General features: G+C 41.0%; 1 protein-coding gene across 2 annotated transcripts; it reads left to right on the top strand.

Annotated features, from left to right (window-relative positions):
* The first annotated feature begins 516 nt into the window (after nucleotides 1-516).
* Nucleotides 517-22788, top strand: nsd3 (nuclear receptor binding SET domain protein 3). Of its 2 annotated transcripts, none has more exons than XM_029510947.1 (25): nucleotides 517-585; nucleotides 2900-3750; nucleotides 4963-5208; nucleotides 5321-5483; nucleotides 5588-5742; nucleotides 6236-6865; nucleotides 6947-7109; nucleotides 7194-7294; nucleotides 7476-7521; nucleotides 7627-7757; nucleotides 8267-8392; nucleotides 8507-8633; nucleotides 8713-8913; nucleotides 10068-10247; nucleotides 11028-11174; nucleotides 14111-14267; nucleotides 15242-15444; nucleotides 15566-15678; nucleotides 15774-15920; nucleotides 16012-16134; nucleotides 16629-16745; nucleotides 16847-16988; nucleotides 17117-17223; nucleotides 17321-17525; nucleotides 17720-22788. In XM_029510947.1, the coding sequence occupies exons 2-25, from the start codon at nucleotides 2944-2946 to the stop codon at nucleotides 17989-17991; spliced, it is 4809 nt and encodes a 1602-aa protein (XP_029366807.1). In that variant the 5' UTR covers nucleotides 517-585; nucleotides 2900-2943; the 3' UTR covers nucleotides 17992-22788. The 2 variants fall into 2 exon arrangements, with proteins under 2 accessions (XP_029366807.1, XP_029366806.1); XM_029510946.1 differs by having other exon boundaries at nucleotides 4960-5208.
* Nucleotides 22789-22791: the final 3 nt, after the last annotated feature.

The following is a 22791-nucleotide window of genomic DNA, read 5'->3' as shown; positions in this document are numbered from 1 at the left end:
TTGTTGTTTTTAAACACACACTCCCTCCCAATGAAGTATGCCCAGTCTGAAGTAAACTACACATCCCGGAGTGCTCTTGTTGACCCCTTCAGTCCGAGTGTGGATGTGTGTGATTTGGCGCTGAGCTGGAGACCGAGCGGGCCTGCAGAGAGCAGAGCGCTTTTTGTTGTAGCGGAGGAAGAGGGAGCCAGAGATCGGTGTTTTTTTTTTTTTTATTATTATAATTTTATTTTTTTATTTTCAATTTTTTTAATAATTATTATCATCGTAATTATGCAGCCTGCACACTGGAGGGGGCAGCGAGGATTGAACGTTTCTCTCTCCAGCTAAACGCTCCGGTCGCCACATTGAGGAAGAGCCAAGCTTTGGGATTGGGCAGCGACCAGATAGCGTAACACCCCCTCCTCTCCTCCTCTGTGTGGAGAATTGCGTTAAAACGAAAAGGAAAGGCCTGCGCTTTATCAATAGTACAGGTTTATTTTTTATTTTTTTTTTATTTTTTCCGTATCCCCCCCCCACCCCCTATAGATTAAACGAGGAAACGTTGCTGGCTGGTGTATGTGTTTAGAATGGGACACGCTGAAGGTACTGACATGTTTTTTGTAATTTCCCTGCATCTTTCTCGACTCGGCATGAAAATCTGTGCTGCTCCTTTTGCTCTTCTCCTCTTTTAGCGATAAGCGTGTTTGCTGTAAGCCGCTGTCGATGCATGTTGCTGCCCCCCTCCCCGACACCCCTTCCCCTCCTTTCCTTCCTCCCCATTTCCCTCCGCACACTGGCCGTTTTCAGTCGCTTATTTTCAGGCACATTCTCGTTCCCACACCGCCTGCGATGGAGGTATAATCACGCCAGACAATTTGATTTAAAGGGGTAAAGGCAGCCATATTGGCAGATGAAGGTTAGCCTAGCCAACATTAGCTTCCCCCCTCCTCCTCCTCCTCCTTTTTCATCTCCCTCCATGTGTGTTTGGGCTTTAACGGACAAACGGTGACCGGTAACGGTGGCCCGCGTGCACCAACGGTCGTGTCCCCGGTCGGGGTCCGTTAGTTAACGGCCCAAACGGTTAACGTCTGTTTGAGAACAGCCCCTCTTTGATGTCAATTAGCATCATGCTAACAGCGCAGAGAGCTATAAGATCATTCATGAAACATCTTTCTTCCTTTCTTCCTTTTCGTGTCTGCGCTGTCGCTTTTTTTTTTTTTTTTAACAAAAACACAACCAGGTGTTAACCTCCAGGGCCGTCAGGTGTAAAGTTAGGAGAATTAAAATAAAAACACGTCGATTTAAGTGGACGGTGACTGTTGGCTGACACTTTATGGATGTTTACATCAACGTTGTACACCTTTTCCTCGGATCAGCAGCCAGAGTGTGTCCACAAATTAAAGCACGATCAGCGGAGCAGTCCGGCCTCTGTCAACACTTTTAACTTGATTAATGCTTCATTATGGAGATTAAAAGTCTCGGGTATAAAAGGGCAAAGCAGCCACCGGTAGCTGCTCTTTGTTTTGCTTGTGATCGCAGGCCACCATGTGTTTGTGTTGATGGCTTTTCAGAAACTAAATGATATATGTAGCTTGTGGAGAGGAAAAAAAAAAAAAAAAACAGCCACTGCATTGATAATTCATGGTCCGTCAGTCTTTAAGTACAAACTGCCCGAGTTTGTTTTGCATTTGGAGAGCAAGTTTGAGATAATTAATGGTGATGTTGGCTGCGGATTTGTCCTGTTTGTGGAGAAAGATTGACCAGAGAATCCACTTACTGCCCGCTGGCATCTAACACTCACACAGCCCCGAGAGTTTGTCTGATCTTACTCTAACAGTAAATTACTACAATTCAACATTTATTGTTGGCCTATTAGATGATGGGAAAAAAATCATTTTATGCCCCAGCACCCAAACTTCCAAAAGGCAACATAATGTAATTGCTTTTTTCAGCCAATCTTTACCTGAAAACATAATATGCTTTCTATTATAGAAGATTAAATAAAACAAGTTAGTAACCCTTGTTTGCTTTTTTTTTTTTTTTTTTTTTTTTTTTTATTATACATCCCACTGATGATAACAAAATTGTTCAATCATATCATTCAACTTTAGCCTTTATAAGGGGCTGAGGCTCGATTCGAAAAATAATGAACGTGTTGTCAGGCTCAGGACGGTGCTACATGTCACATAATGTCTCATGATTCCTCAGAGCATCCAGACTGGATTACCTGCCAGATAAAGTGGGATACAGCTCCGGAGCCTTGGCTGTTCTTTTGTTTGCCACACATGCAAATGTGTTTGCAAATATGCACCACTATAGTTCAATATTAGATGAAATGGTGTTAGATTTTTTAAATTATTATTTATTTATTTATCTATCTATCTTTTGGATTTCTGCTCCTTAAGGCAGCGGTTTAACAGTGTAGATGCAGACACAAAAGACGCAGCAAACATCCTGGGCTGGAGTCAGTCCAAAAAAAAAGAAGAAGATTATGTGATGTCTACAAGGTGCATATTCGTAAATACATTTACAGTATGTTTAATCACATTACCACAAAGCATTTGACACACTGCAAACCAGAGGCAGGATAATCTCCTTGAATAGAAGCACTGGTGGGTTTCTGGGCCTTTGGGCAAAGTATTATTAAGCTGCTGTGTGTAGTCTGCAGCATGCAGTATACCTAATGGACACTAAAATGCAAACAAACCTACAAAGTAAAGCATACATGGAGAATAAGGGGGTCAAATGGTGGCCAGAATGGGTCAGCAGAGTCAGCAGGTCAGCATGTTTGGTCAGCAGGTAGCAAATTTGATACGTGCAATGTCTAGCTGGTGCTTCATGTTATCTAATTTCTTAGCAGAGGATAAATTATATGAGTCTTCCCATGAATCATTTCATTGCATTTGTCTGTCAACAGGTCCAGTCAAAGAAAAAGACAGTTAAGGATGCAGGAGCCCAACAATGGATTTCTCCTTCTCTTTCATGCAAGGGATCATGGGAAATACAATTCAGCAACCCCCTCAGCTCATTGACTCAGCCAACATCAGACAGGAAGGCACCTGTGACACCGGCAGTGACCCGGGCGAGGATGGTGGTCCCTCCTATGATGCTGCCCTGGATGCAGAGTTCTCTTACCCGCCGTCAGCCTCGGAGGACATGCAGCAGGTCTCTAACGGCTTCCCGCCGGGTCTGGGCATGTATGAGCCACAGACCAAGTTTTCCATGTACTCGCAGTTTCCCAACGGCTCGGCTAATGGCTATGGGGCCATACGGAGCTACGGCGAGCATGGTCTCCTGCCAGGAGAGGGGACCGTCCTGAGAGGCCCAGGCCTCCAGGAGAGACCTTTGTCTCCTGTGTCTCCTCCACTGCCCACACATCATCCACACCTCCACCACCATCATCATCACCCCCATCACCACCACCATGCGCACCACTTCCACTCAAACCAACCTCACATACAAACCCACCCCCACCCGCAGAGTCCCCCACCACTGCCCTCCCAGCACCACCTGCCCCAGACGCCACACATCATGACCCACACTCTTCCCCCTCCTCCTCCATTGCATCTACCTTCCTCTAGTCCTCCACCCTCACTTGTGGACAGTACTCCCTCTTCTCAGCCCTCTCATGTTCTGTCCAACACCCCTGGTGGGGTACTGAAGAAAACCAGCTCTCCAGAAATCAAGCTGAAGATCATCAAGACATATCAGAACGGAAAAGAGCTGTTTGAATCTGCGCTGTGTGGAGACCTACTGCAAGAGCTGCAGGTAATCCATGTTAAAGTTTGTTATAGACATCCACACACACATTGGTCACACTGTTGCTATTCATATCGTGGGTATTCAAATAATCATCTGTATTTTGTCAAATAAAAACATAATATTAAGATGCAACACTTTGATCTATAATCAATTAGTCAATCAACATCAAATTAATCTTGTAAATTAGGCAACTTTTTAAGTAAATAAACTAAACCCTTGCTGTGTGAACTTAAACCCTACTTAATAGCTTTTTTCTGTGAAAATACTTTCGCTCAATCTTAATCAATATAATTATAACCTTTATACAAAAATATGATATCCATTGAAACCTGTATTCATTTAATTTAATGATGAAACTTTTACCTCTTACTCTTTCATGTTTTAATTCAAATCGTCTGAACAAAAAGCATGGTAGAGCATTACTCATATCAAGCTTACCACTCAAATAAAAAAAAGACTACAATGACTGAACTAACCTCTAATCGATTTGTAATGTTTGTTATGGCCGTGTTTGTAATTGACTCAAATGGAGAAATGACAAGATAAATTCATTTATTATTTAAAACTGATTAATCAGAGATCAGATATAATGTAAACAAACTGCTAAGGTAGGACACAAGAGATGTGACAAACTATTAATTCCCTAATCCTGGACAAGGTGAACCAAAGGGAAAATGTATGTACAGTTACAGCTGCAAATAGCAATTATTTAAAATGTCATGTTGAATTAACACAAAATTTTTGATAGTAATTGATTAACACTGGTGTTTTCTTGTCTGGTTTGTTTGAAAAATGCCAAAATTCTATGAAACATGCTAATTGAAATTTCCTGATGTCCAAATTAGCTTGAGTTGTGCAAATAATAGTTCTTAATTCCAAAAATTTCAGTTAATTGTTATGTCAGACCTTCACATTTTAAATACATGCTCCAGCTCTATATGCAAACAATACCAGGCCTTGCATAAATTTTTAGAAAATGTATATTGAAATACCAAGCACAGAGAAATTGCACACTAAACTTGTCCCATTAAAATTCATGTAAAGGATAATGCCACACTTCCTGATTCCATCAGCTTTTAACAGCACTTAGGAAGTGAGGAGGAAGACTATTTCTGCAGACAGAACCATTTTTCTGTTGATTTTATGGAAATGGCGTAAAAAAACTAAAACAAACTGATGTCTCATCACCACTTTTTTCCTTTTTCTCGTCTTCAGAAGGAGTCTCAGAAGAACGAGGCTGCTCAGATCCAGCGCAGACATGAGAGGAAGAAGGAGAAGAGGAAAAAGAGTGCGAGGCTAAAGCAGCAGATCCAGGAACAGAGCCAGGACCAGAGCCAAACACAGGCAGGTACCATGGGTCAGACAGAGGACACCCACATCCAGCCCCAGCCAACAGAAGCACCCCTAGTCCAGACAGAGAAGCCTCAGAAGACAGTTATCAAAGCTGAACCAAAGACACCAAAGGCAAGAGCAAGGACTATTCACTCTATAGCGGATTCTCTTCTTTAGTAATCATAGTCCTCTCATAATTAGGATTCTGAAAGCTGATTGGTTATTTGTTCATATTCACCTTTAGGTTCCAAAAGTCCATCATCCATCAGTGATCCAGGAGACAGGCTTCTGTAAGGAGTTTGTGATAGGAGACCTAGTGTGGTCTAAGGTTGGCACCTACCCCTGGTGGCCATGCATGGTTTCTTCTGATCCACAAATGAAGGTTCACACTCGCATCAACACCAGAGGTACACGCTACATGTTAAATTAAGTCTGTCATTTACAAAGGTATGACTGTGTCAGATGATGAGCACCAAAGCTCATTTTCTCGACTTTCTCCCTGCCTGTCCAGGTCATAGGGAGTATCACGTCCAGTTCTTCGGCAGTGTTGCTGAGCGAGCGTGGATCCATGAGAAGAGGATTGTCATATACCAAGGGAAGAAACAGTTTGATGACCTTCAAGCTGAGACTCTGCGCAAGACCACTAATCCTGTAGAGAGACATAAAGTATGTACAAACACATCTAAGATGTTTTGACTGAAAATAAAGTTATGATTTTTATTCAGATAAATGTATGTAAATAAACGTCTCTGTTAAGAATTTAAATAAATTAAGATGTAACAATATTTTTTTAGTATTTTACAGTTCGACCATAAACTTTTATCTTAAATTCTCAAGTGATTCCAGACCAGCCACAAGTCTTCTAAGAGACTGCATTATTCCCAGTTTTTATTTTTGAAAATGTTAATTGTGCTTCTACTTTTTAAAATAAAATTTTAAATAAGTAATTTATATTAACAAAAATCTGAAATTAGCCTTAACATTTTTGCTTCATTGTAACTTATTTTGGGGAAAAAATATATATATATTTTAAATATTTTTCCATTTTCTGCTAGTAGAATAATTTTCTCCATAAGATGCTTTTGGATATGTGAGCACACAACAGTGAGTAATTTCTCCTTTCAGCATTTTTATGTCTTTTCAATGTTTTCCTCTCCAGCTTCTGAAACCTATCCCCCAGCGGGAGCGTGCTCAGTGGGAAGTAGGTGTGGGCCACGCAGAGGATGCCTTTCTGATGACGCGGCAGGAGCGAATTGACAACTACACCTTCATCTACGTCGATCCTGACCCTAACGAAGCCCCTCCCAGCAAGAAAGCCAACATCAGACCTGAGAGACGTAACCGGCGCTCCAGTGGCTCGATCAGTAAGAGGGAGGATGCAGGAGTAAAGTCACCAGACAGGGAACAGCCTCCACGAAGGCAGCTGCCACGTAGACAGTGTAGCGTTTCAAACACTGAAGACAACATGAACTCCCAGGCCTCAAATGACGAGAAGAACCAAAGGGGGGACCAGCGCAAGACCAGCTCCCCGACACAGAACTCTGGTTGTGATGCACAAGCACAGCAGGACTCTCCTCCACCTGTCAGAGCCTGGAAAACGGCAGCTGCCAGAAAGCTACTCCCTCTTTCCATCACCATGAAGAGGCTGAATGTTGAGATCACAAAGTGTGACTGGCCTCTCTTGCAGAAAAAAGCAATTCCTTCTCCAAAGAAAGAAAAAGAAGAAGAGAAGGAGGAGAGAGTAGAGAGAGAAGCCAGGCAGCCCGACCTGGGATACTGCTCTCCTGAGGTTGGTGTAACCATGTCAGACAGAAAAATGTACATGAGAGCTACGCTGTAAGGTGATATTTTAATGTTGCTGTCTCAACAGGACAGCAGAGCTAAACCGGAGCCTAGCCCAGAGGAGGAGGAAGACGGCGATGAAGGTGAAGAAGACGGGGATGAGAGGAGAGGCTCCCCTGCTAGTCGCAGAAGCGAGGACGGAGGAATGCAACAGACTTCTTCTCCTGGATCACAGCACAGTAGCCCACAAGGTTGGTGAAATACAGATATAATGAATGTGAATGTGCAAAATGACACTGTGGGAAATGCAGCTCAGCATTGCTATACATTTTCAGGTTCTCAGGAGAGGAAGCTTCAGCGCCGATCAGTCAGGAGCAGGTCTGAGTCAGAGAGAGGCAGTGATCCTGTCCCTAAGAAGAAAACCAAAAAGGAACAGGTACAAGTCTTTGATAAGTTGGTGATATATATATATATATATATATGAAATATGAGCGCTGCACTGAAAAAAGCACACAGGTGTGGTTTCTGTGTTTAGTCTGAACATAGTTAACCTGCTACTGCCAGAGTCATATTGGCTGCCAGTAAAACCTAAACCTCCGTGTTTAACCTTCTTACAGGCAGAGATGGCTCCTGAAACTACAATGAGGACAGGTTCACAGAAAGGTAGAGGCTCCTTTTGTCATGCTCCTGTCACTCTCTGTTTTGGGAAGTCCACACTCAAAATGGTATCGAATCCTTCTGACCCCCCCACCCAATGCCATCCTGTAGGTGCTAGTGAGATTTCAGATGCCTGCAAGCCTCTGAAGAAGCGAAGTAGAGCATCAACAGATGTAGAAATGGCTTCTTCTCAGTATAGAGATACCTCTGATTCGGACTCCAGGGGTCTCAGTGATCCACAGGTAGGCTAAAACAACATGTATATAAAAACCCACTCAAAGAAAAATGCTGTATATTTCTTAACTGTGCTCTGCCTTTTTTTGTAATTTTTATTTTATGGACTATCAGCAATGGGCAAGATGGGTTAAGCGAAATCATCATTTCAAAACATGAATTGAAAATGAGTCCATTATGCTTTTTTTGAGGAAAATTGCAATATTTTAACCTCATTCAACTTCTGATGTGAATATTTTATTATTTTAATTTGGTTCATAATCAAAATCATAAAATCTTTTGACCCTCTGGCTGGATCAAAGAAGCCGTCTGAAAATATTTTCTACCTGAATGATTTCGACAAAACTATTGATAATTCTTTAAGAAATGATTGATGACTAAATTAATACTAAAAATAATTTTTTACTGCACCTTGGATCCTGCCATGCACTAGTCTTAATCTACACACTTGTGAGAACTTATTTACATTTGGTAAATTTGTGGTTTTTAGGACAGAATTTCTTGCTTTATATCACAGGGTTTGTTTGGGAAGAGTCTTGATAGTCCGGCAGCGGCAGATGCAGATGCTTCAGACACTCAGTCAGTGGACTCCGGTTTGTCCCGACAGGACAGCAGCACTGGCAAGAGAGATACGGTCTGCCAGGTGAGCACCGCCCTCTCTGTTAAATTGTCTTTCTTTAATACCTTACAGGTATTGTGCCAGTGTCATGTTCTTTTCAACTCTCTGTCTTGTTTTGGTCTTTTTTTGTTTGTTTAGATCTGTGAGGTGTATGGTGAAGGTTTGGTGGTTTGTGAAGGTGACTGCAACAGACAGTTTCACTTGGAGTGTCTTGGCCTGACGTCCCCACCTGAAGGAAGATTCACCTGTTTGGAATGTAGAAACGGTGTGCCAGCCGACCATATACGCACCATCACATTTATTGTCTTTGGCTTTTTACTATCAGAATTTCTCTGTCATTCCAGGCAATCATCCTTGTTTTAGCTGTAAAACTGTGGGTCAGGAGGTGACACGCTGCTCTGTGTTGGGATGTGGTTGTTACTACCATGAGGATTGTGTCCGTAAACTCCCAGGCACCACCAGCAGTTTGGATGGAGGCTTCTGCTGCCCACAGCACACCTGTTCTACCTGCTGTCTGGAGAGAGACCTGCAACGAGCCAGTAAAGGTAAAACTACCTCAGATTTGTATTTAGCTGCCTTTATTTCCTGTTTTGAGTTTGCAGTGGAAACTGTGGGGCTGTGAGTCAGGGCTAAATCAGCAAAGTGTGTGTGTGTGTGTGTGTGTGTGTGTGTGTGTGTGTGTGTGGAGAAATAATGAAATTACTGAGCGATGGAAGAATATACAAGGGAGAAGTGAAGAAAAAGACTTAAGGGAAATTTGATTGAGAAAGAGAAGGCAGAAAGGAGATGCCTCTTTTGAAACTACACCTTGACTGAAATCTTTTGCTTCACACATCCTGCCCCACCTTAAATTCAGTGTTCCACAAAAGTTGCTCTGACGATGGGGCACCTGGAGGTCATAGACCAGTGGAAAATATAATTTCTTTGTTCCAAAAAGTGCCAAGACAATGTTGCACTATCCTGTGAGAAATACGCCTTTTGAAAAATGTTCACATCAAAATTTAAGTATCTTGTGGTTTTCTAAGAAAGGTACTTCAATTTAGAAGGTGGCAAAAAGCTCATATTTTGACACCTTATTTTGTGCGATTAATGCTGTCTGATTGTTACTATGCTAGGGAGATCAAAAGGTGACCACCAAGTAAACATCTTTATCAAGATGTAACTAAAAAAGTTTTTATTTACGAGTAGCTGAACTGACTCAGGCCTCATCTCAATAGCCACCAGAAAATTATGTTGCATATATATATATTTTCTAGTGTGTTTATTCTGTTTTGCATCCTAATCCTACTAGGATCATGGGTTATTGCTCCACCAAGAGACACTTCCCCTTTAAGCTCCTCATATCGTATAATTTAAAACTATGTGAGCTCCATGGAAGGTAATTATTTGCTTATTTGTGTGGCAGAACTACTCAGCTGTAATCAATAAAACATTGGGAAACACTGAACATTTATAAGTCTAGCCACAAAAATAAATTAGGTAGGTGTTCTTTTTCCATCTTATTTTCTTTAATTACAGAATAAACCCATAAAGGAATTTGACCTAGTTCATTGTCAAATCTGAAATGAAATGAGTGAACCTTTTTTCAGCTCTGAGTGTGATTTTAGTGAATCACACCTACGCGACGGGCTGAGCAGTTCCCAAAAACTTGAATGTGGCTCACGAAATCGTTCTTCCCTCTACTCTGCTTCATGTCCAGGTCGTCTGATGCGCTGTATCCGCTGCCCGTTGGCCTTTCACACAGGAGACAGCTGCGTGGCGGCGGGCAGCGTCATCCTCACCCATCACATCATGATCTGTAGCAACCACGGCAGTGCCAAGAGGAACGGCGTCCTCACCTCCCCTGTCAATGTGGGGTGGTGCTTCTTGTGTGCCAGAGGTAAGCTTTCAATGCAGTACACATTAACAACCTTCCTCCCCAACAGCTGAGAATCAGCAGTGACCCTGAACAGATGGAATAAACAAACATGCATTAAATTCACCATAATTTTAGTTTTCACTGGCCCTGGACGTCAGTATTAAGACAAAGAACAGGAATACGTTTTTCTTACTTCCACTTCACATCAAAAGGACTTCATCAACTTCCATGATTGGGGATTTTTTAATTTATTTTTTGGGTTTTTTTTTTTGGAATGCCATCAGTTTCTTTGATCAAGTCTTTGATCAAGCCAGTCAAAGTTGCAGTAATTCCTATGAGTAAAAATAGAAACTTCACATACTTCCTTCAGATATTTTAAGTTTGAAAAAATTATTTTAATACTACATGTTACATGTTTTACATTTTTGTTTATTAATAGCGGTGCCGTGAAATGTTGTTTGTTTTCCATCACAATACTAATACTAAGAGTGATCCAGGCTTTGACATTGCACTCCACTTAAACGAATGCCCTGGTTGGTGTGTGAGAAAAGGCAGGCATTTTTCTCTTTTTTAAAATAACTTTCAATCAGTCTGTTAAATGATAAGTTGAGTGCATTGTTAGGCTTCTTTCTGTTGGGATGAACTTTGTTTTACTTGTTACTTTCTTGTGTTATAATTGTGTGTATGTATGCACGTGTGCGTATGTGTGTGTGAGACTATGTTCTCTCTCTTTTTGTGAATTTTGGGTAATTTCGAGTTTGACTGCGGCTCACCCCGTCTCTTCCTGTGTGTCTTGTGTAGGGCTGTTAGTGCAAGACCTTACTGACACCATATTAAGTTCATATGCCTATAAGTCCCACTACCTTCTGACTGAGTCAAATCGTGCTGAGTTGAAATTACCTATGATTCCCTCTCCTTCGTCAGCTACCAAAAAGAATGTTGGGAAAGGTAACTGAACAGTTTTTCTCTTTCTCCATTGTCCCTCCGGTTTGTGTTTGTGTTGTGCCTGCTCCTGTTCTGATTTAGTTTCCCTTTTGTGCGCATCTTTCATTTCAAAGCATTGAGATGCAAAGTTAATTAACTGGTTAAACATGCAGTTAATTCAAATGCAGTTGCGCAAAGTAACCCCTTCAGCCAAGTTCCCTAACACATTAACAGATAATGGTGGGCCTCATGCAAGAACATCTTTGTAGTTCCATCCCAAACTTTTTATTTCTTTTTTCCCTTTTATTTGGAGGGGGGCACATGTGAGAAGATGTACTTGCCAAACTGTAAACTGTCCTTTTATTAACAGACACTTTGACATGTCACAGCAGGAAAAGCACACATCTAAATGGCAAAATGAACCTAAGCTGCTTCAGTTCTAGAGTCCTGGTACATGTGGGGTCATTATGATTTTGCTATGGCTTACTGGGACACTTTTGGGAATTAGTCCATTATTTGGTTTTGCATTACTTCTTCATCCTTGCCTGGTCCTGGAAGCAGTTCTGGTCTCACATTTTTTACTGTGAGAAGTGAGGAGCTAAGACTGATCTCTAAAGAGTGAAGACATCAGACCACCCTTTACAGATGACATCATCAGGAGCAGACTTTGCCCGGGATCACAGTTCAGAGGAAATGATGTCGCATTTTTCAAGAATCATATTTCGTTCTTACCTTTTACTCTTATCTCACTCCATGTGTCTTCAGTTGGGGCAGCTAAGACTCACGGAAAAGACACAAGTGAGGGAGACTCAGTTGCAGTTAAGGGAACTGAAAAGTGCCCAGAGCCATTTTTAAGGTTATTAGAAACACTATTTCCTGCTATGACAAGTTAAAATGTATGCTGTAAAAAGGACCTGGTTAATGTCACTGTCGCTGTGTCATTAGCATAATTGATGCCTGCAAACCATTGCAAGAGGCTGTCTGCTACTCTTCATTTGTGGGCGACTTTGATTTCATAGTGATAAGAAAAGTGTCCAAGCCCTGCTGTTGGAAATCAGGAGACAAAACTTTGTGTGTCGGTAGTGGTCATTTTAATAAATTTATTAACATAGCTGCCAGTGATGTGATGGGAAGACTTACTCTTGGAAATATTTCCAGAATCTTCAGGGGCAATGGTCTTCTTCTACAGGTAGAACTTGCCCAGGTGTCATCACATAATCCAAGCACGACACCTGGTCACAAGGCAAGAGGTGTTCATTTCACCCCACATCAGTTGGTCTCCAATCTGACGTGGCGTTGGAAGTGAACCTCGAGGTCAAAAGTCTGTTCAAAACGCTGTCAAACTGTTTCCAAGGCAAAGAATGAACCTTCACATTCAAAGGAGAATTAGTTTGACATCAAGGCGCTCATAAATATTTACTAAAGCAAAGTGATCCATGACACTGATAATGGGAAGCTTTCAAAGGGATGTGACATAGGAGAGACTGAAATTATTCAGGTAATGCTATGTTGCTGGTGTAGCAGAGGGTTTTCTGAAACTATCACATTAGAAAAACAGCAATGATTATCAAAGTAAAACGAATGTTTTCTTTCCTGTGGTGAATGACAGGATATTTATGCACGGCTTGTGCAACAAAAAAACAACTTGAGAAAAAGTTGTAATTAGAAGGAAACCGGTATCTGCAGCAAGCTGTCGGAAATCCCCCCGTTTATACCTCCCATTTAACAAATCTGTTCACACAAGTGGTTCTTGCACGAGGCCCATTGTGAGGTTTGTTTCAGCTGTGCATGAACAGTCAATCTGGATATATATCCTTGCAATAAAGCAGCTATAAATAAGATAAAATTAAATGTTCTTCTAAGTTTCAATGAGTGAAATATCCTGCCGGGAAAATGTAATTGGTCATTAAACCCCAAATAGTTGAACCCCTGATGGCAGATGCTCTGGACTTGCTCTGGTTCTGTCTGTGGCTTGTGGAGCTTAGCACTGCTGGAGGTGCACTACTTTTCTGCTTCAGCACTCTGGGCTTGTTTTTGATTTGAAAGGCCTTGTTCAGCTTCACTTCTTGATGCTGACTGCAACTCTGTTTTACTTTTGACTGAAACTTTGAGACAAAATGACATTTTCGCTGACCACTTTTTCTTGAGCTTTGACCTGCCTTGGATGGAACATAATTCCAATCAGGACCAGATTTGTGAAATTACTCTTGCGATGGATGCTTCTCTAAACAAAAAGACCCATTGTTTTAAATTGTAAAATTATAAAATGATGATTCCATGCAAGCTGGTCTGTGCAGGATGTGATATGTGTGATGGAAAAAGTTTGCTTTATTGGCAGGACTGCATGCCTGCTTTTTGCCAGTAATTTGTTATACGACTATAACACTGATTCATTGTTAACCCGTGCTGCCGCATGTGTTTCCCATAGACTGGTCTTGGTACAGTACTCTGAATCTGATTGCCAGACATGCTGTGTCTGCTGTAGTAAAAACGTTGTAACAAACCTGAGAACTTCTTCCAACCATTCTCGTTCCTTTTCATGCAAAAAGCTCTTGACCTCAATTTTTCATTTTAGATTAAAGGTCAAAACTTTAATCACATTAAATGAAAGTAATGTCCCTCAAAAGGACAATATTTTTATGTCATTTAAAAAGTAGAAAAACCACAATTTGATGCTGTATTGATGGGTTTGGTTTTTTTTCCAGCTACAATTGAGTATTGATACTTTTCTTAGGCTTGTCTGCAAATGAGATTCAGAGTTTGTCCAGGTTTTAAGGTGCATCACCTAATTATACACTCCTCCTCTCTTTGCATACCCATTTCCCACAATGCATGCACATATACTCACACACTCACCATCACTCTCTCACACACTCTCTCTCACACACACACACACACACACACACACACACACACACGTGCAATCACACACATACATTTGTACATCCTTACAAATGTAGGAGGCAAGTTGCTGTGCTGCGACTCATGCCCCGCTTCCTTCCACCCGGAGTGTTTGGAGATGGAGATGCCAGAGGGTGCGTGGTCCTGCAGTGATTGCAGGGCAGGGAAGAAACCTCACTACAAACAAATTGTCTGGGTCAAATTGGGCAACTACAGGTATGTAGAGAGCAGTAATTATACTGCTTAGGGCTTCGCAACTGTTGGTTACATTTAAAGAATATATCTGGAGATACACTATATTTTTCTTATTCTCAACACAAAAAAAAACACAAAAACACAAAAATCGCAGAGCTATCAGTGAATTGATCCATGCAAACAATTTCTGTCATTGCTTATTCCGGAAAGCTCTGTTGTTTTTTGAAGAATACTAGATAGCAGTAGAGTGTCACTGTTACATTATGGGGCATCATCACAGTGAACACGGACTCTCACTGGTGCACCAAGTGTGGATTAATCCATCACTGAAAATGGTCCCACAGCAAATTGAACAAACAAGTCAAGGAACTGCTGAAAAGGACAGAGCACAGATGTTTTAGACAACTGTGTAAAAGCATTACTGTGACCCAGTGAAATAAATATGTCAGTAGAAACAAGAGGGACAGAAGCACAGACATGTTGGTAACCGACAAATATATTGTTGGCTTTTGTCTTTTCATAGCCTTACTTGTCATTAGCAAAAGTATAGAATATCACTCCAATTATCCATGAAATTAGCATTTCACCTCACACCGAAACCAGAAGCTATGTGATGATGTAGATGCAGCTATTCAGGAAATGCACAGCTATATTTGTGTTTTCCTGTCTCACTCTGAATGCAACCATTTTAATGCCTGGCTGGCTGCTAGCATAAAATGTGGTAATGTGACGTAAATAATGTCTCTTTCATTTAAGAGAATAAGTATAACTAAGCAGTTATCTAGCTGAACAGACATGAAATCTGATCTGTGATCATGCAGTGGCTTCACAAGTTTTTTTTTTTATTAGACATAATTTTAGATTGTTATTCGGATAAGATTAGACAGCTCAACAAATAATTGAAGTGTTGAGTTATTCTGAATGCTCTCCTCCTCTGTCCTGACTTTCTCGTCTTATTACCTTTTCATCATGAATGATATCCTTTACCTTGTTAGGTGGTGGCCGGCAGAGATCTGCAACCCTCGCCTGGTCCCGTCAAATATTCAGAGCCTACGCCATGATATTGGTGACTTCCCTGTCTTCTTCTTTGGCTCCCATGACTACTACTGGATCAACCAGGGCCGCGTCTTCCCCTATGTGGAGAATGACAAGAACTTTGTCACGGGTCAGATCAACATTAACAAAACCTTTAAGAAAGGTAATTTTTTCCTCTCACTCCCAGGCAAATGTGTTATGATTTCATCCTGTCAAGCACTAAGAAAGATGGATTTCTAATATATTGTTGTTGTTTTTTTTGTTTTTTTTTTTGTTTTTTTAAGCTCTGGAAGAAGCGGCCCGGAGGTTTCAGGAGCTCAAGGCACAGAGGGAAAGCAGGGAAGCTCTAGAGCAAGAGCGCAATTCTCGCAAACCTCCTCCTTACAAATTCATCAAAGTAATCGCATTTTAATGTCTCATTTAAGATTAACAACCCCAAAACTGTATAAGGTGAGCTTCACTACTTCCAATGTGTGTGATTTCTTCTGCCAGTCCAACAAACCAGTGGGGAAGGTGCAGGTACATGTAGCTGACTTGTCAGAAATCCCAAGATGCAACTGCAGACCAACAGATGAGCACCCATGCAGCTTTGACTCTCAGTGTCTAAACCGCATGCTGCAGTATGAGTGTCACCCACAGGTTTGTTTACGTATTTAATATTGTTCCTTCAGCTAATTTCTTGAACAATATAACACATTTTAACTTGTTGCCCTCATGTTGCTGTTGTCAGGTGTGTCCAGCAGGAGACGGCTGTGAAAACCAGTATTTCTCCAAGCGGCTGTATGCAGAGACAGAAGTCATAAAGACAGACGGCCGTGGCTGGGGCCTGAGGACTAACCAGCCTCTCAGGAAGGTGCGTGTTGAACTCAAATGTACAGCATCAGCATGTCACTGATTTTAAGAGTCTATGGTGTGTCGTCAGAAGCAGCAACACTGAAGTTGATGTGCACCTACTCAAAAATGTAATTCCACATTTGAGCCACATTGTTGATGTTTCTGAGGCTGGGGATGATTTCCTCAAGGTTATGTATTGGAAATACTAGGAGTCAAAGTTTATTTAAAATATAAGAAAATATTTTCCAAGGAAGCATCCCACGGCATTCTTTTCTTTGTTTGTTTATTAGTTGTTTTTATTTATTTATTTATTTTTACTTCCTGTACCTCCAATAATCCCATATACTGTCTAGTCATGTCAGTGCACAGAGGTTTACCATGACTTTTTGTAAATTCAGTGACAGTGTGAAATCCACAATCCTGCTGAATAGTCCTGGATATTGATTCCTAGACTTGGCTGGCAGTCTGCATGATGCTTAACACAATGAGTAAATGGTTGTTGTTTTTCCTCAGGGTGACTTTGTGACAGAGTACGTGGGAGAAGTCATAGACTCAGAGGAGTGCCAGCAACGTATCAAACGTGCCCATGAAAATCACGTGACTAACTTCTACATGCTCACACTCACCAAGGTAACATCAGTGGCACTGATAAACACTCACACACAGAGGAGAGGCCTCCACCAGGCTTTTCTCAAACCTTAGGGTGACCTAACATTTGTTTCGCCTCACAGGATCGTGTGATAGACGCTGGCCCAAAAGGAAACGCCTCTCGGTTTATGAACCACAGTTGCAGCCCAAACTGTGAAACCCAGAAGTGGACGGTAAACGGAGACGTACGCATTGGGCTCTTCGCCCTCTGTGACATCGAGGCTGGTGAGTTCACCCTGAACCACGTCATGTGCTCATATATATTCTGCTACAGTGCCTCAGAGATGTTACATGCACTCAGTGCAAGTTTAAAGATCCATGTGATGGGAGTTTTGTCCCTGATTTTCCTGCAGGCACAGAGCTGACGTTCAACTACAACTTGCACTGTGTGGGCAACAGGAGAACGTCCTGTCACTGTGGATCAGATAACTGCTCTGGTTTCCTTGGGGTGCAGCCAATGGTGAGGACATTTATCTTCTACCTCCAAAGCTGAGGGCAATTCTGTCTTAGAAGTTGTGTCTGATGGAAATGTGGTCTTCTTTTAATTTCTCCTCCAGAGTGCTGTGGTGACAGAGAAGGAGGAGAAAGCCAGGAACGCCAAGCTAAAGCAGAAAAAGCGCAAGCTACGGCCGGAGGGCAAACACACACATGAGTACTTCTGTTATTGCTGCGGAGAAGGAGGAGAGCTGGTCATGTGCGACAGGAAGGACTGTCCGAAAGCGTACCACCTGCTATGTCTCAACCTCACTAAGCCACCATACGGTAATGAAAACTATTGCATTTGCCCTAACTCCATATAAATACGTTTCATGTTTATTCACCAGGTCATGCAGATGTTTAAAGGGTAAAAGGATAAAGAGTATTGAACATTATTTACTGATTGTTCAGAATCTATCTCGACATGTGGTCGGGACTCTCTGCTCTGATCTCATAATTGACTCTTTTGATCTCTGCAGGACGTTGGGAATGTCCGTGGCATGACTGCAGCGTCTGTGGCGCCCCAGCCTTGTCTTTCTGTGATTTCTGCCCTCGCTCGTTCTGCGGGGATCATGAGATGGGGGCACTCGCCACCTCCTCCCTGGAAGACCGGCCCTGTTGCTCCAGTCACAACCCCCTCAGTCCCCTGGGCTCCAACTCCAGCTCGACCCAGCCGCGACACTCAACTCTAAGCCCCATCAGGGTCAAAGAAGAGCCAGAGATGGAACCGGGTCCGCAAGCTGCAGAGTGACGCCTCAGCTCCCTCAATACCTCATTCCCTCTAACGTGCGCTCCCGTTGGCCTCATGGGCTTCGATCCACCTCTGACCCAAAGCAGTGCACTACAAAAGGGAATACAGTGCTTTTTGATCAGTGCGATGGCTGCTACTCAAAGCTGAGGACACACTGATGACCACCGCAGAGCAACATAGTGTCGGCAGGGGAAGTGACCAGGCATCCTTGTGAACCATTCTCCCTTCTCTCTCGCCATAGAACATCATCACTAATGCTCTCCACATTTCGCCTACGCCCATCGGAGGGCCCAGACCGCCACCTCATTATTTTTCCTCTTTTTTTTTTTTTTTTTTTTTTTCTTTTTTTCCTATTTTTGCAGCTGTGGAAATTTTACGTGTTGTCACATCGTCAGTTACCGGCACTTTGAAGAACTCATGGAGTGAGGTGGAGGGAGAGGTAGCGAAGAGGAGGAGGAGATGTCAAACTGAACCTCTCCTCCACCGTGCTGTACCTCTCCTTGTTTACCTGCTGTAAGCTGTGGTCAGCATCTCAAACACAGGGTGGCTTCACGGAGACAGGCCAGCCTTCCTCCATCACTCTGCCATCGTATTAATCTCTTCTGCCTCTCAGAGGAAAAGGGGGGAGGGAGGGTGACCGATTTTGTGCAATTTTTTCAGGATCACACTACATTCCAACCTTCCTTAAACATGGTTTTAATATACTTATGGGTATAGATGAATATAATTATATACAGTATCTATGTTTGTTAATGTTTACAGACAAATTCTCTCACTTCATCTTGGTGAGTGGTGTATTATGTTTGTTTGTTTAGGTGTTAAGCATTACGCAGACCTCCTTGTGAAAATAGTCCTATTAAGGTGAAATATAATGGTATATAGTGTAATGGTATGACATTACAGAAGTACTTGTGATTTTCATATTGCCAGTCTCACTTGCCATTGTGTACATAATTGGCTCATAATATTGTAAAGTACTTAAAGATCAGGAGGGACAGAGCTTCGTCTCTCTGGTTGTTCCTGTAAGAAGGAGACGCTTTTTTAAACAAGACAAATCCTTTTTATTTTCTTTTTTCGATAAAACTTCTGTTTTCACATTTCCTCCGAACAGTTACTGTAATTTGTATTGTAGATGGAGGAGCCCAGTTTGTGATCACTGGTGCAGTCTTAAAGTATTGTTAACCAGCCTTAAGTTTGATTCTGGCTGTAGGAACTACTGCCCAGATGCAGTCCATTTTCAGTAACATTGTGTACTGTGACCGCTTCGATGCTTTTTTTTTTTCCCTTCCATTTTCTTGTTTTGCCAAACTTTTCTGAAAAGCACTTTCACACGGCTTGTTGCTACACAATTTAGCTAGGTCATTCATATACAGAAATGTATATTAAAAGAACATATGACAAGTGTTTCAAAATGGATACCTCTTCTTCTTGTAGTAACGTCGGAATTTAAACTGTGTTGTACCTTTTTCCGCTCTTGGTCAGAAAAACGTGGTGAGTGCTCTGCGTCGTTTTTTGAGCGAAGTGGCCTAGAACCTGTCGGGTTTTCTTTTATTTGTTTGTTTTTTGGCACAAGTAGAAATGACTGACATCCTGGCTTCGTACAAAAAAGTCCTCGGTGTCCTTGAGGGGCACGTCTTCATTTTCCACATGGAGAACATCCTCAAGGCTGGGCTTTATATAAAGACATAATGGTATAACAACAGTCCAGTCCAGTATAATGTACAAAAACAAACTTCTGTACAGTGTTTTTAATCACTCATCTGTCAAATCCAATTTTTTTGTATTTATTGCACCACATTTTATACCAATTTCTTTAACAAACACCAGTACAGTAATTCCAGTACAGTCTCCCGCTCTACTATGTTGTAAGTGAAATAGACTATTTAAAAAACATGGGGAGTTATACATATTATATCTGTATCTAGTCATCGCATATGTTAGATTTGTTTTTTGTTTTTTTTTTCATTTGGTGTAATGATTCCACATTTGGTAACAGCTGCTGCTCATCAACCTGTATTGTGACTCACTGTAATTGGTGTTAAAAGCAGTGTGAAGCAGTTCAATATTGGAATGTAAAGTTTCTGTTTCGAATCAGTCTTAGTGCTGTTTTAGCCTGGACTCAAGCGTCATTACAGGAGGAAGCTTTTCTATAATCACACCTCAGAAGTTGGGATTCTTTTAAACTACCCCCGGTTACATGATTGTATGTTTGCTTCCTTTCAAAAGATGTTTTCATGTTTTATTTTGTTTTGTTGTTGTTGTTTGTTTTTTAAGATGTCCTGTGGTGGTTGGTGTTAAAAGCCAAGCCACAGGGTGAAATGGTGCCAATATTTCCAAATCATTTCAGTTGTTTTGGCGTCACTTTGAATGCATATAGAAGTCAGGCCAATGTCAGTTTAGTGGACACACCTAGCTTAGTGATCACGGTGTAATACAAACAGGGTTTGAATAAATCCTCCCCTCATAAAGGTCATAAAGTTCAGATTTTGTTGAAACTCTTTAAGCTGGTTGTTGAATCACCTTTATGATAATTATGAGTGCTCTACTTTGTGAATGCATAAATTTATGACAGGTGTGTCTATTATTGCCCTTTATACCAATGACACCAATAACAGGGTCACCACTCTAATGCAATACAATGCAACAGCAGCACAAACTGCATCCTCCATAATGATCATACAGCTGCATCAACACCCTGTAAAATACGTTCAGCTAAATACTATAACCTTCATGAACAGAGGATTTATTACAGGACTGTTGCATTTGATTTAACTAGTTGTACCTAATAAACTGGCAGCTGACTATAAACCATTAGGCCTTAAGAAAGATAAAGAGGAAGGGACAAAGAAAAGTAAGCAAGTTCTAGACATGTTTTAAGATGTATGCAAATAACCTATGTTGAATAATAATAACTGAATGAATATTTTGGGTTTGATATAAATTCAGTCACCCTGTAATAGCTCTACTCATGAGCTCCCTTTGACCAATTGAGAATTTCTATAAATGCTAATTTTTTTTCACTTAAAGTCTCAACGTTTGTGCACGAGACATTCTTAGTGATTACAATATATTGTGTAAAAATGCACATTTGACTGAGCATTCACATTTTAAAATCAACCCTCAGCTGATTTGTTTGTCCTTCTATCATTTAGGCCTGATTACATTATTCTGTAGTCAAACGCTGCACTAAGGTAACAATTATTAAACAGCATTTTGAGAAGAGGGGGACACGAGCGAGAAAAATGTGCACAATTGCAGGCGCTTGTTTGGATAAAAACTGCAGAAAAAGGCAAATATTTGTGCATGACACATTACATTTCTGACTTTTCTGCTGCTCCTCTCCTTTTTCTTTCTATAATCTTTAAACACACTTATAAAGCTTTTGCCCAGCTGTTAAACTGAGTGAACTTCCTGAATTCTTTGTGCAGCTTTCCCACTGCTAAACCTTGCCAAACTGTTGTTTTATTGATTAATTATTCTCTATCAGGTAGTTTCATAATTAGGACTCAATGGTCTGTGTCTAAACTTGAATTTTCTTTATTTTTTTTAACTTATTGACTTTTTTCTCTCTTTTTTTGGAATTCATATACGTGTGATTATCAGATTATCAGCAGGCATTCTTGACTTGTGTTTGTGGATTGAGGAAAAAAATGTCTGAGTAATGAGTTGCAATGACAAAACTGGTCTTAGAACCTTTTTTCTTTATTTCTTCCTTGTCTCTTTAGGTTGACTAGTCGAGCTGAAATGCATGTTTCTGACATTAGACACTGGTTTAAGCCACTTTAGTAATCAGCTGGTCTTTAAAATGCCTATTTTCAATGGGGAGGTGTGTCTTTTTTTGTCTTTTTTTTTTTTTTTTTTTTTACAAAAAAATATTGCACAGAGATTCTATAGAACCAGACAGCCTTTTATTTTATTTGCAACTGCAGATCACATGATCGTGAATTACTTTGTGCCAGTTTCTCTTTCCGCCCTCCTCACCTGAAACAGCAGCAGTATTACTTACACCTAACCTGATGTGTCCCAGCGTGCATCGCTTCATTCACTGAAAATATTATCTGATGTGTGTTTTGTTAGTTTACACTCAGTATAGTGTCCACAGTTTTTATTTTGAGAAGACAGCATGTTTGTTCTCATTTAAGTGACCCTTACACCTGAGAAGGATTTGTGTCTAAGGAATTAGCATATATATATATATATAGAGATATATATCTATATCTCTATATATATATACCCAACCCACATCGCCTACTTATGTCAAAGGGTATATTTCTGTCAACTGTGACGTCTTTTGGTTTTTGTGCAATGTTGCCGACTGTCATTAAGTTTTCAATTGACATGCTGTCAGGAGAGCTAGTGTTGGAATAAATAAATAAATAAATTCACCTTCTTAAGCACTCAACATCTTTTTACTTGTAATAAAATTGCTTACAGTAACTCTAACTGGGGTCATATCTATCTCTCGTGGTGTTGCTTCAAGTAAAACGTGGATGAACACAAAATACCATGTTGATTACTGCTCAGCCTGTGTTACTGCATACTGCATATTGTTGAAAAACTTGTAAATAGTTTGCATTGAACTTGCATAGAATCATGTTCTTGTGGCGTGCTCTTTTTGCTTGTACAATTCTGCTTCTAAATGTGTGTGACTGTTGAGACGACACTTTTTGTACATGACTGTCTTTTTATTTGAGAATATTGATTCTGTCCTTTTTCATTCTAAAGTTGAGTTTGAAGAGTTCAGTCATGCCTGAAGTTTGACTTTAATAAAGCTGTACTCTGTCTCAGTGAAACATACTA

This window comes from Echeneis naucrates, chromosome 9 (assembly GCF_900963305.1).
Source record: "Echeneis naucrates chromosome 9, fEcheNa1.1, whole genome shotgun sequence".
NCBI classification, from domain to species: domain Eukaryota; kingdom Metazoa; phylum Chordata; class Actinopteri; order Carangiformes; family Echeneidae; genus Echeneis; species Echeneis naucrates.
Note: the sequence above shows the minus strand (reverse complement) of the source record. Positions and strands in the feature narration are given on the sequence as shown.

Excerpts from the sequence above, each read along its gene's own strand:
- nsd3 (XM_029510946.1), top strand. The coding sequence starts at position 2,944 with ATGGATTTCTCCTTCTCTTTCATGCAAGGGATCATGGGAAATACAATT. Across the intron at positions 8,914-10,067 it reads CCTGCAACGAGCCAGTAAAG|GTCGTCTGATGCGCTGTATC; the intron begins GTAAAACTACCT and ends CTTCATGTCCAG. Across the intron at positions 16,989-17,116 it reads CCTCTGTGACATCGAGGCTG|GCACAGAGCTGACGTTCAAC; the intron begins GTGAGTTCACCC and ends ATTTTCCTGCAG.